The sequence below is a fragment of the Galeopterus variegatus genome, unplaced genomic scaffold, assembly GCF_000696425.1.
Source record: "Galeopterus variegatus unplaced genomic scaffold, G_variegatus-3.0.2 Scaffold4342, whole genome shotgun sequence".
NCBI classification, from domain to species: domain Eukaryota; kingdom Metazoa; phylum Chordata; class Mammalia; order Dermoptera; family Cynocephalidae; genus Galeopterus; species Galeopterus variegatus.
The window spans coordinates 59,466-72,903 of NW_007730453.1; the positions used below are offsets into that span (position 1 = coordinate 59,466).

At 37.4% G+C, this 13,438-nt stretch overlaps 1 protein-coding gene across 3 annotated transcripts in view; it reads right to left on the minus strand.

The window, feature by feature from the left end:
• MYBL1 (v-myb avian myeloblastosis viral oncogene homolog-like 1) overlaps positions 1-13,055 on the minus strand; it is a 35,626-nt gene extending 22,571 nt beyond the window's left edge. For all 3 annotated transcript variants that reach the window (XM_008587343.1, XM_008587342.1, XM_008587341.1), the window contains exons 1-4: positions 12,655-13,055; positions 2,783-2,888; positions 2,381-2,452; positions 184-276 (exon numbers count right to left, since the gene is read on the minus strand). In XM_008587343.1, coding sequence (XP_008585565.1) covers positions 184-276; positions 2,381-2,452; positions 2,783-2,888; positions 12,655-12,674 — 291 coding nt within the window. In that variant the 5' untranslated portion in view covers positions 12,675-13,055. The remainder of the gene's footprint in view (positions 1-183; positions 277-2,380; positions 2,453-2,782; positions 2,889-12,654) is intronic.
• Between the last annotated feature and the right edge of the window lie 383 nt (positions 13,056-13,438).

Genomic DNA, 13,438 nt, shown 5'->3' on the forward strand with positions numbered 1-13,438 from the left:
TTTGACTCGATTCAGGAAAAAAATGACATTCAAGACACTGAACATTCAATCCTTATATAAGCTTCCTCCAGAGAACAAAATCAAAGTGATTTAAACTTATACGTTATGTGTCAAAACAACATATTAGGAAGAAAAAAATCTAGTCCACCTACACAGTGAACATAAAGAATATGAACATGTTACCCTCTGATCTTCTTCTTTGGTCCAAGGACCCTTTATCAATTCTGGATTTAAAACTTTCTGCCATCGATGCTGGCACTGAAAATCAGAACGATTCTGAAAGAATTTAGATGATTTTGTTATTGAACAACCATATTTCAGAAAGCAAGTCAGCTCAAACTTATGTCTCACACCTTTAAGAACAGAATTTTCAAGAACAGTGTATTCAAAAGCATTACTTAAACATGCAACATTTTACATTGCTCTATCCCAATTCTGTTCGCTTGCACGTTCTTTATAAAGTAGTTGGTAGGTCTTAGATTCAAATAAAAACAATATATTTGAAAATAAAGTATGTACCTCTATACTATGCCTTATAACACAGCAAGCAGCAAAACCATAACACAGGTATTGCCATAAAAAAAATGGATATAGGATTGAGGAATAAAAGGCAGTAGACAGAAACTATAGAAAGCAAACATAACTCAAACAGCACAGCAGTGTGAGTTCATATAGTATAGCAGTACATAACTCTACATAGTTTTAAGAAAAACCTAAAGGAACTACAAAACTACAGCATGGTATTAAAAAAATGTTGACAAATACCCCCAAGTTATTAAGAAAATGTTAAATATATCTGTATAGAAGATGTGTATTACATTTCAATTAAATTGGTTAAGTGTTAACGCTTAAAAAGAAAATGAATTTACCAGAGTAAAAAAACCCAAAGTGTTAGGTAGAAACATCTCAAACCCAAAAATGATTAATAAATGAAGCTTTAGTCAGTTCTTGACCTGGTAACTCCTATGTATAGATGGATAATAACAATACCTAACATTTCATTAGTGATTCACAATTTTCAAAGTTATTAGTTCATACACAAGATTACTGATAATTTAGAAGTATATAAATGTTTTTTCTACTGATGTCTTTGTGCCCAACGGACTTCAAACTATTTTTATTCAAACTGACTTCTTCATTTATGGCTTCTGTACCATTTTAAGGCTACTATTTTGTTCAAAATAATCAAGTTGTTCTTGTATGTCCTTGTAGCATTTCTCAGTTAAAGCTAACGTAAATAACTTCTCTAAATTAGGACAATTTATTTACTGAACACCTGCTAAATGTCAGGAACTATGACAAACTTCCTAAATGTTATTTCTAATTCTCACAAAAATATCACAACAATACTACAGAAACAAATACTATTATCTATGTTATAGATAAGGAAGCTGAAGGTCAAAGAGGTTAAATAATTTTTCTAAACTAGTAGAGCTAACATTTGAACACAATTCAGATTGACTCCAAAATGTATGCTCTTTCCATTATTTGGTCTCAATTTTCGGATTATGTTGAGAGGCATTATGACAATATAGAAAGAACAAACGTAACATGGTTTCTGAAACCCAGAGCAGTCAATATTGAAATTCAAATGTAAATATTTTGTCTAACTAGCCATGGTATATTAAGGAACAAATAGGAGCATATGTAAAAATACTTTGTAAATTAGAAAATTACATACTAATAGACAGTATGTGAATAGCAGTATGGTGAACAGTAAGCATAATTATTTCAAAAATCAATAACACTTTAAAATGTAAACATTAGGGCCGGCCCGGTGGCGCACTGGATAAGTGCGCCGCTTGGGAAGCGCGGCGGCGCTCCCGCCCGAGGGTTCGGATCCCACATACAGACCGGTTCCCGCTCACCGGCTGAGCGAGGCGCGGGAGCAACACCGAGGGTTGAAATCCCGTTGCCGGTCCCCGGTCCGGTACGGGGGCAACACTGAGGGTTGCGATCCGTTGCCGGACACGGAAAAAGACAAAAGACAAAAAAAAAAAAAAATGTAAACATTAGATGACACTCTTTTCAATAGAGCTTTTTCTGATTTTATTACTTAGCAATAAAAATATCTCAATATATTTAGTTTATCTCAAAATGTTTTAATATATATCAGCAAATATTTGTAAAGTCCTATCCAAACCTAATATCATTTTTGTTTTAGATTAGTAATCTTTTTAGGCCCCTGTATATATGCATTACTAGAAAATCAGACTTTCTAAGCCATTAGCAACTAACTACAGGAAGACCAGAAAAATAGGGACATTTTTAGGAAGGAAACCTAAATCTAAAACATGGAGAAACATTTTTGAAAAATAGCAAATTTAACCCAAAGGCCTAAATTAGCCATGTTAGAAATATAACTTAATGTTTCACTTACTTGAAGATGACTAGCAATTAGAGTCCAATCATCAGTTCCATGTTGTTCCACCAACTTCTTTAACTTATCATCCTATTAAAACAGGTAGGAGAGTTAGAAAGCTTTCCCCATCCTTTTCCTCTACTCTTGAATACAGATAACTCTCCAATTCTGTCAAGTCATATCTGGTGATCATTTTTAGAGGACTAAAGCCACTATAATACAAGTTCCTCCATTTACCATGCTGTTTCTGTCACTCCTAGCATCAACCCATTATTTATGTCTCTGGCTGAAGAAAAAGAATGTGCAAGTTAGTTGATGGATAACTTTTCTCACATTTTGTTTTTAAATATCTTTCATAACTACATTAGTATTAACCAATAAATGCAAGTATGAAATTAGTAAACACTGTCTGATAATTACCTCATCTCTTGTCCATTTTACTCTGTTCCAGAGTTTCTTCAATCCTTTTTGTTGTGGTACTTCATAATCATTATCGGCATACTGCAGGTCATCATCCTCATCCTCACTACAAAAAAACACAATTTGTGAAATCAGGAATTTTATTTAAATTTTTGAATTCAACCATTAAATTTGTGTGTGCAAGAATGACTGAAGAAGCCACTCAGACTAAAAGACATACCCAATGAGATTGATTATTCAAAGTATATAAAATTAAGAGCCATATAATGGGGAGCAGCTATAGTTCTTAATGATATCAGAGAGATGAAGCTGGATATGCCACCAGGGACCAAATCATAGCCTTATATGTCATGCTAAGGAGTTTGACCTTTATTCTTTACTTGCCCTCTATTCTAAAGAATTAGAGGACTTTAAGTAAGAGAGCAAAAGACAAATATCTATTGTTTTAGAAAAATTTATGGTAGGAGTGTGGCAAAATGGAAGAAGAAAAACAAATTAGTAATCTTCACAATAACCCAAGCAAGAATTTATTAGAACCTAACAAACCACAGCCAGTGAAAAGATGCAATGGAAGAAGTGATCCATTAACAATACGAACAACAAAAAAGTTTAGAATATTTAGAAATAATTTTAATGAACAAGATCAAGGTATAGTAAATGATAAAACACTATTGTGAGACACAGAAGACTTGAACAAATGGAAGAATATTCAGACCAATTATTGGATAAGAAAATATTATAAAGATACCATTCTCCCAAAATTAATTCATAAATTTAAATTAAATAAATAGAAATACCCAAAGATTTTGGGACGGAATTAGACAAGCTAATTCTACAATTCATATGAAAAAAATAAAAAAGAATAGCCAGAAAAGTTCTAAAAAATATTAATGGGAGAATTAGCACCACCCAACATCAGAATATACTATAGAGAAACAATTAATAAAATGGAATGGTACTGGCACACAAAGATACAAACAGATAAATGGAACAAAATAAAACATTCAGAAAAAAAAAAAAAAAAAACCCAGATGGTATTTGGTAAATTACAACAGTGACATTTCCAATCAATAGGGTAAAGATAGATCTTTCAATAACTGGTGTTAAGATACTGGGTGTCCATTTTTAAAAATTAAGCTGCATTCCTACTGTAAATAAAATAAATTCAAAAGAAGCAAATATTTAAGTTTTTTAAAACCATGATAGTACTCTAAGAAAATAGAAAGAATTCTACTTTTTATGTCTTTGAGTAGAAGAGAGGTAAATGGGATAAAAATCCAGAAACCGTACTGTAAATAAAATAAATTCAAAAGAAGCAAATATTTAAGTTTTTTAAAACCATGATAGTAGTCTAAGAAAATAGAAAGAATTCTACTTTTTATGTCTTTGAGTAGAAGAGAGGTAAATGGGATAAAAATCCAGAAACCAACCAAAGTAATGATAGCGGGAATGAAAATAAGTACATGAAACTGAGAGATATTTAAAAAGTAGGGGGAAAAAAGGATTTTGCAACTGATGGATATGAGAGACATAGAAGGAGGAGGAGTCAAGGATGACTCTAAAATTTCTGGCTTAGGGAGCATAAGTTGAGCTATTCACTAAGGAAAGGAATAGAAGAAAGAGAGACAGAACTTTAGGACGGAGAAGGAAATGGGGAGTGTGAGTACAGTTTTAGTCTAGCTGTTTTAAAGGTACTTGAGAAATATACAGGTGGATATGTCTAGAATAGCACTGTCCAATAGTGTCCAATACAATACAATGCTTATATGTAATTTTTAGTAGCCACATTTAGAAAAAAAGTTAAAATTTTAATATTTTTTTTTCCTTTTTGTCTTTTTTACTGACCGGTAACGGGATCGCAACCCTCGGTGTTGCGCCCGCACCACGCTCAGCCAGTGAGCGGGAACCGGTCTCCACATGGGATCCGAACCCTCGGCGGGAGCGCCACCATACTCCCAGGCAGCGCACTCTCCAGTGCGCCACCAGGCCGGCCCATAATTTTAATATTATTTAACCTATATGTAAAAAAGTAATCATTTCAACCTGTGACCAGTATAAAAAATTATAAATGAAATATTATATTTCACTCTTTTTTACATTCTTTTTTTCTTACTAAACTCTTCAAAATCTGGTGTGTATTGTGTAGTTACAGTATACAGCAATTCAGACTAGCCACATTTCAAGAGCTCAATAGCCACATGTGGCTAGTGATTACCCCATTGGGTGGAATAGATCTGGAAAGCAACTAGGCACATGGATCTTCTGCTCAGACACAAGGTCTAGGGTAGAGACAGTTCTGGCAATCGCCAGCATACAAAGAATAGTTAAGGCCATGAGATGACCCAAGGAAAATTAATAAAGTGAGGGGTAGGGGGAGAAAAGGAGTCCGAACCTGAGCTTTGATGGGGTAAAAAAAGAGAACACAATTTTAAAGAACGAAGCCCCAGAAAAGAGGGCAGGCCTTTATGAGAAACTGAATTAGAGGATTTTGAGTGGCCAGAGGACTGAATAAATAGGCATCTGAAAATAACACAAACTAAAGTTGATTTAAAACTTTCTAAGTACCAGGCATTGTTGTCATCAAAGAAATTTCTGTCTTAAAACCTCACAACAACCAGGAAAGGGGACTGTTATTATTATTCCCATTTCATAGAATGGGAAACTTTGACTTAGAAAAGCAATTTCCTGCCCACAGTGACACCAAATATGGCATGGCTGACCTCTAAAGTCCACTACTTAACCACTATCCTACAACATACTGGAAAAATAGAGAAAGGGTCCCAGGAAGCTGGAAGGTACCAAATAAAAACTTCAACTGCATTTTAAATCAGAATGAGGTTGGCCGGCCCGGTGGCGCACTGGATAGTACGCCACTTGGGAAGCGCGGCGGCGCTCCCTCCCGAGGGTTCGGATCCCACATACAGACCGGTTCCCGCTCACTGGCTGAGCGAGGCGCGGGAGCCAACACCGAGGGTTGCGATCCCGTTGCCAGTCCCCGGTCTGGTACGGGGGCAACATTGAGGGTTGCAATCCGTTGCCGGACACGGAAAAAGACAAAAGACCAAAAAATAAAAAATAAAAAATAAAAAATAAAAATAAATAAATCAGAATGAGGTTCTAGTCCTAACTTAAATACCCGCTTTGTAACCTTGAACATATTAACTTCTCAGGGCTTTACTTTACTTGTCTGTGAAATGAGGATAATACCACCTACCTGATAGTGCTGCTTTAAGGATAAAGTTAAATGAGAAAACATATATAACACCTCATACAGCAAGATCTTGGCACAGAAAGGTGGCTCAATGTTAGTATTATGTGCATAGGCTAATTCAAAATTATTCATACATTATTCAAAATTATTCTGATTTCCAACAGCAAAAATTTGAAGATTTGTTATATTTTGCTATAATACAGTTAAGCAAGGGAGTCGTTTCTAATATCTATGTATATTATATAATTTCAGTCTTACAAAACTAAAAAATGAAGGTCTAGATTTAATATATACTGTCTACAGATCCTCTGCAGGAATCTCTAACTTGCCCTAACTTGTCAAGTCCAAAGGACCAAAATTCTTCGTATCTGACCAAGCAAAACTTCAAGTTCCCCTATTCCCCTACCTATGATGTTTATCTGCTTCTTTAGTTCAATGCACTTCAATATTCCAACGCTCTCCCTTCCTGAAGCCAATGTCTATCTGACATCTAATGACAACCTGCCAGGCCTACTTCCACAGATGCTTTGTTAAACTATGCCAAAATCAAAAGTACAGGTTTAAAGAAAATACCTGAAGCTATCTTAAGCTATCATAAATATCACCTATTAGTCAAGACTAAATTGTTAAATTGGAGATGCTTCAGGATCCAATGACCTCATAAATTTCTAAGAAAGCTACTAAATCAGATAAAGTACCATACTGTAGCTTTCTGTCCAATTTGTATGTACTCAGAGCATCTATCCTTCTTTCTTCTTAGTATTTATCACATTTGCCAACCTTCCCAACGAAAAAGTGAGCTCATGACTACAGAGACCATGTCTATCATGCTCACCTCTCAGGACCAAGCACAGCACCTGCCACTCAAATATTTGTAAAATTAATGAACAATCTTCCTTCCTCCCCCAACTGCTCTGTATTCCAAAATTACCTCACTCCCTTCCAATCCAATCAAAACTTCTACCTTCCTTCAGGTAATCGTAAAGTAAATATGAGAAAGAAAACTTTTTTTTTTAAATAAATGAAAAGACCTCTAGGAAGTGAAAGGCATTCCCATTTGTTAAAAAGGACTTTTAAAATCCAAATGCACCTCCAAGTGGTAGAATTTTTAGGAGAACCTGCTGAAACAAACATAAAAAATATTCGGTACAGAAGGGGTTCTTTGAGTGTATGTTACACTGCCTAACCTTTCCTAGAAATGACCCTAGCAACATTACCACTCCCTGACACCCCAAATAGCCCTCAGACAAGCTTTTCACAGATTCTCCTTTTCCTCCCTCCACTAAGATCCCAACATCTTCCACAACAGCATATTTGAGACTGCTTTAAAAAAAAAAAAAAAAACCAGGTTATTTTTAAGCCAAAACAATTTTTAACTTGGGAATTTACCCATATAAACCTTGAGTATTCACAAAAATATCTACATCACACCTAGTCTGATAACCTTAAGGTTATCAAAATATTTTAAGTTAAGGATATGAGTCCAAACATGTTACTTTGGTCAAAAAGACTAGTTTCCAAGGAGTAATTTTCCTGAAAACTTGTTCATTTTACCTTTAAAATTCTGCCCCCTATTTTTTTAACCACATACTTTATTTGTGAGAAATTTCTATTTCTACGTGAGATTTCACTCTGTTTTGCATTCAGCATGGTCATCAGTTTCAGACACTGAGTTATGCAGCCTATTCAGGAAACTGGGTTTTTTGAGTGGGTGAGTGTGAAGGAGCATTAAAGTAGAATTCTTAGAATCATCTTTCTAGCACTGGGACTTTCCTAGAGTTACCTAGAGTTACTTACCTAGAGTTTTGGCATCAAGTTTTTTCTATATATATTTAAGTGATTGTTGAAAGGGTGATATAACTTTCAAATAAGTATGACAGAAAAAGATCGTAGAAACGTATCAGTATCACTAGCTACAACAGGAAGGTGCCTGAGAATGCCTATAATTTGCCAAGAAAAAAGGGAAGGGATATAACTCCACAAGTAACCTCATCAATATTCCACTTTTACCACTTAATTTAAAAGTTTCATTGCTCAATAATGGTTAGACACCATCTATTTTTCTACTTTTATATCATCTTTTGGATATTTCTGTATTGTAGCAATTAATGCTGGTAATATATAATGATTCAATGAATATATAGTTAAATAAATATATAGTGAATAAATATTTACTACATAGATAAATAAATAAACCATTTCTGTCCTACTGTGATTAATCTAGTAGACAGCAAAAGAAGGTGAAATTACTTCACCAGTCACCAAACAAAAATAGAAGAGGAATTTGGTCTTTGACTCTCCAATCCAGGACTTGGTTTCCAGAATTATTCTACCAGTTTCATTACTTTTTTTTTTTTTTTTAAGAGTCCATGAAAGAATGGTTAGTGAGATAAGAGGGATTCAGGGGAAGACAGTATCCTGGAAGCCTAGAGTAGAAAGAAATTTAAGATACCAGTTTCATTTCTTAAGTCTAAGAAAATATTTATTCTATAAATGTCTAATACATAACCAAACTACTATATTCAAAAAATGGATACAGTTTTGCACATTATGAATCAACAAAGTGATTAGAGTGATTATGAAACAGCAAACACACAAAAAAAACTCTGTAACTTATTAGGTCAGAAAAATAGCTAAGAGTAACTTTACATTGGGGTGTAAGCTAACAGGATGTGATAGTCGTGAATCTGCCTGTGAAATAATACACAAACTATCCACATTTGATGATATTAAGATAAAACATTCAGAAGAAGTTCAAGTTTAAAGGACAATTACATGACCCAAAAACAATAAAACGAGGTAGCCAAAGGAAGAATTTGAAAATTCTTTAAATTTATTTTTATTTGAAAAGGAACCAATGGTTTGAAGTTACAGAAATATCAGTATTTCTTCAAAATTAATTCACTCTAGTAAAATTGCTTCTTCTTGATCAGGTGTGTGTGTGTGTGTGTGTGTGTGTGTGTGTGTGTGTGTTTCTTTTTTTGGCAGCTGGCCGTTGATCATATTTTTAATCACAGACTGCCTCAAGTCTGAAAACTTTATCATAATCAAAAAATATTTATTATACTGTCTTGAGAGCAGGGTAATTGCATTTAACTTTTTTTAAATTGAATCCCAAAGTATGAAAATTTACCAGGTTGATTTAATAAAGTGAAATCAGGCCACCCAGTGGTTAAAATGATGTACTGCATACATGAATATTTTATTTCCAAATCTGGACTGTGCAACCAGCATGATAACAGTAAAACAAACTAGACTTCACATAATCTTTGACAATTATTAACAGCAATACTGAAATAAAAACTGAAGGGAACTCTACCCAGCTATCCATAAACAAAAACAATGTGAGGACATTTCTATTTATTTTCATTAATGTGTAAAATATTTTTTTTTTTTTTTTGTCTTTTATCTTTTTCCGTGTCTGGCAACGGGTCGCAACCCTCAGTGTTGCCCCCGTACCGGACCGGGGACCGGCAACGGGACTGCAACCCTCAGTGCTGCTCCCGCGCCTCGCTCAGCCAGTGAGCGGGAACCGGTCTGTAAGTGGGATCCGAACCCTCGGGCAGGAGCGCCGCCGTGCTTCCCAAGCGGCGCACTTATCCAGTGCGCCACCGGGCCGGCCCGTAAAATATTTTTAAATGAGAAAAGATGATCACAAAAGGTCTTCGAAGTAGGATATATATTAAACCTAGAAGCTATCTTACAGACCATAAAATCCAAACCCCTTATATTAACAGATGAAAGACTGGGGCAGACTTTATCTGCTTTTCTAAAACAGTATGGCCAGTTAATGACAAAGCTTATTAAAAAATCAGTTCTCATATTTCAGTATACTTTCATCCCCACCCATTTTGCTGGAAACAATATAGCAAAATTTCTTCCTACATATACACACATACCACTGAAAAAATATCTTCCAATTCAAGAGCTGGCTTTTATCTTTTCTGTTTTGTGCAGTCACAGGTCATCTCAAGTGTAAATACCTTAATCTGTTACTAGCAAATAGGCTTTCTAGTGTCTAAATGACATTTTTTAAAGTTTATTTTTAAGGATAGAACTGGCTTCTAAAAACTAAAGTAATTATACATAAATATGTTTAAAAATCAAATACATGTTAATAACAGATATACCAGTTTTAGTATTGCCTGTAAATTATGTCATTAAAACCCCACTGGGATCTAAAACTATTTAAAGTCACAATACTAAATGAGCCTTTTCCTTTATGTAAATCCAGCTATCTTAAGCAAAGATCAAAAGAGCCAACATCCTTCAGTTGTTTCACACTTGAGGTAACAGTTTTCTACTCTTAGGTGTTTTTTTCAGATCACACAGAAAAAGTGTATTACAGGATTTATGCCTATACTCTTATGCAAAACTTTTTATACAGCAAAGTATAATTTTCACTTAAATACTTAAATTGCTGTAGACTGGAAATCTCAAAGTACAACTTGAAGTGACTGAATTATTTCCTTTCTCTTTCAACTATAAATTGTGTTCATATATATTAAGATACTTAGCCAAACGCAAAGAGTGGACTTTGCCCAATGACATTATCTCCCCTTCCAAACATTTCACATTCTATCATATTCAATGTCATATTTACATATACAAGCAATATAATTTAGAGCATGAGACACATTCAAGTATGAAAACCCTAAGAAATACACCACTGAGAGATAATAATTTCACACAATATCCTCTACCTGTACACTTCCAAAGGGACTGTAGCTTCACCCCACCACATTTAATTACTCTGGACTTAGGACTTTTTAAATCATTCTGTAATAATATGATTTAATTAACTTAGCAGCTGACAAGGTATAAAATTCAACAGTACAATTAATGTTTAGATCTCAAGTTCACAGTATTGTCCATAAAAGAAAATTACATACAGGCAAACTAAAATAATTAAATCACTTCTCCTTTCTTAGTCTATTACTACGAAACATACACAATTATGAAATGGACAGAAAACAAATTGGGGAGGAGAGTGTTCTGACATTCAAACATCCATGTCTAACCATAACTTTAACTAAATGCTGATGACAGAATTAGCCAAGAAACTGCTCCAAATAAGACTAACATCAATATCTTTAAATAACGCCACACATTAAATATAAACAAACTTCTATAATTGAGTTGACATACTCACTTGTCATCTTGCTTAAAGTTATTTTTTAATTTTTTTTATATTTAAAAATTCAAGAGAAAGACCTAACTCAATACTTCAGCAGTCATAACTATAGAAACTTTTAATATCTATCTTTTCTGAAGATTGAGAGATTAATTGGGTGCTTGAAGTTCTAAACCAGTGGTTCTCACCTAAGTGATTTTGCCTCCCAAAATACATTTGACAATGTCTGGAGACATTTTTGATTGTCATGACTAGGGAAGTATCTACTTGGTTGACATCCCACCACTACAAAGAATTATCTGATCCAAAATGTCAATAGTGCCAAGGCTGAAAACCCTGTTCTAGAGGGGGTGTGTGTGTGTAGGTGTACATTTGCTCCATCTCAAGGGTATGTCCTATATCGTAATTGCTACAAAATAATAAGCTAACGGGAGGGACTTAATTATATTTTATGCTGACTTAAGCAGAAGCATATAACACACAGCAGATGTTTAATAAATGAACAAAGCAAAGAATATAATGTGTAGTTATTGCCATTTTTTAACAGAAATGTGCAATGAATAACTCTCAGTACTAAATTTCAACTTAGGAAATACAACTCTAGTTCAAACTTTGAGACTGTGGATCTAGATAAATAAAAATATTTGGAAATTCTGCTAAACATCCTTTCAGGTTTATTTAATTATACTGAAAATTAAAAGACATCCTAGATTTTTGTCAACTAATGATTATTATACACAATTTAGGAGTAGCTACTGTAGCGAATATAAATAAAAATTAGACACATAAATGTGCTCTACCTCTGTGCAACACTTAGGAACAGTCAGAGCCAAACATGGACACTCAAACTATCAAGTGAATCAAACACATTGTTTTATTTTAAGATTAAGCTACCGGTAGCAATAGTGTGACATCTTCCCAGTAGAAGATATTAAAAATATATACATAAAGCTGACGACTTGGGTAATTACTGAAAACATCAAATAGATCCTCTCACCTACTCTTTAGAGGATTTTCCATAACCTTTCAAGATAGCGAAGTTGGCAGTGCGGTGCCCGCCCAGGATTTGTCACGGAGTTCCTATTTTGACCGGTACTACGGTAATTCAGAAAAGAGAGCCCCCCCCCCCCGCCGCCCCCGAACACCAATTTCAAGTCATCCAGGCAGGACACAACCACTTCAATCTGCGCAGTAAGCCCCTGAAGGCGCACAGACTTACCTGTCAAGAAACCTCCCTCCAAGAGTGTCTGTGAGACGTTGGGGGTCTGGACGTGCGCTGTGAGGAGAATCGACTCAAAGGAGCAACCTAAGCATTTGTTACTTTCTGCGTCTTAAACACACTAGTCCCCAGCCCTCCACACGTCGCGGCTGCGCTCCGGCCAACGGGGCCGAAGCGGCTCTGGGGCAGCGAAGAGGAAAACCTCTGCCTCAGCTGGGGAGGGTCTCGGGGAGGGGAGCCAAAGGGAAAGGAAAGAGGATCTGAGCCGAGACGGTGCCGACAGGCCTTGACGAAAGGATGTCACCCACCTGCGCGACCTCTTCGCCATCCTTTTAGTACCACATAGGCGCGGGCTGGGCGGGGACGCAGGTCAGCCTCCTCCAGCCTCAGGCGAATGCTCCTTCTACCCGACCCTCCCGCCGCTTCCCCCGCTCCCTCCCCGAGGCGGCCGAGTGAGGAACGCACGGCCCCGGCAGGGAAGGACGGAGAGACGAAGGGGCGGACCGCGACCCGACCCCGGCCCGCAGCGCAACTCCTAGCCCCGGCCCGGCCCAATCAGGGATGCCCCCAACATTTCAGGAGGCGCGCTCCCGACCTCCGCCGGCCCCTCCCGCCGCCTCTCAGGATCCTCGCCGCGGGCGCGGACCCCCGCCCTCTCCCCACTGCGAGCAAGTCTGCAGGGCTCGCAGCCTTCAGCAGGGTTTTGTCCGCACCGCCGAATCTCGCGCCCAGCCTCCCTCAAGAGCCGCCGTTTGAATCTGCGCACGCGGCCCTGAGCCTCATTGGCTGTGGCGGCCGCACGCGGGGGAGCGAGGGCGGGGCGGGGAGAGCGCGCGCGACTGTGGGCGGGGCCGGGGAGCTGGAAGCCGGGACTGGAACTCGCGGGAGTCGGGGAAGGAGCAGGGAGCCAGGGGGTGTGGCCGTAGGCGGGGCTCGCGGGCCGAGTTATGACAGGACCCAGAACGCGCCGAGAGCCGCACCGCGGGGAGGCGGGGCGCCGGGGTCCGCGCCGTGCCTGCTGGGAAAGCGAGTTCCTGCGGTCACTGAGGGGCGGGTCCGGAATCGGCCACGGGGCCGGTCCCACAGCTCCAA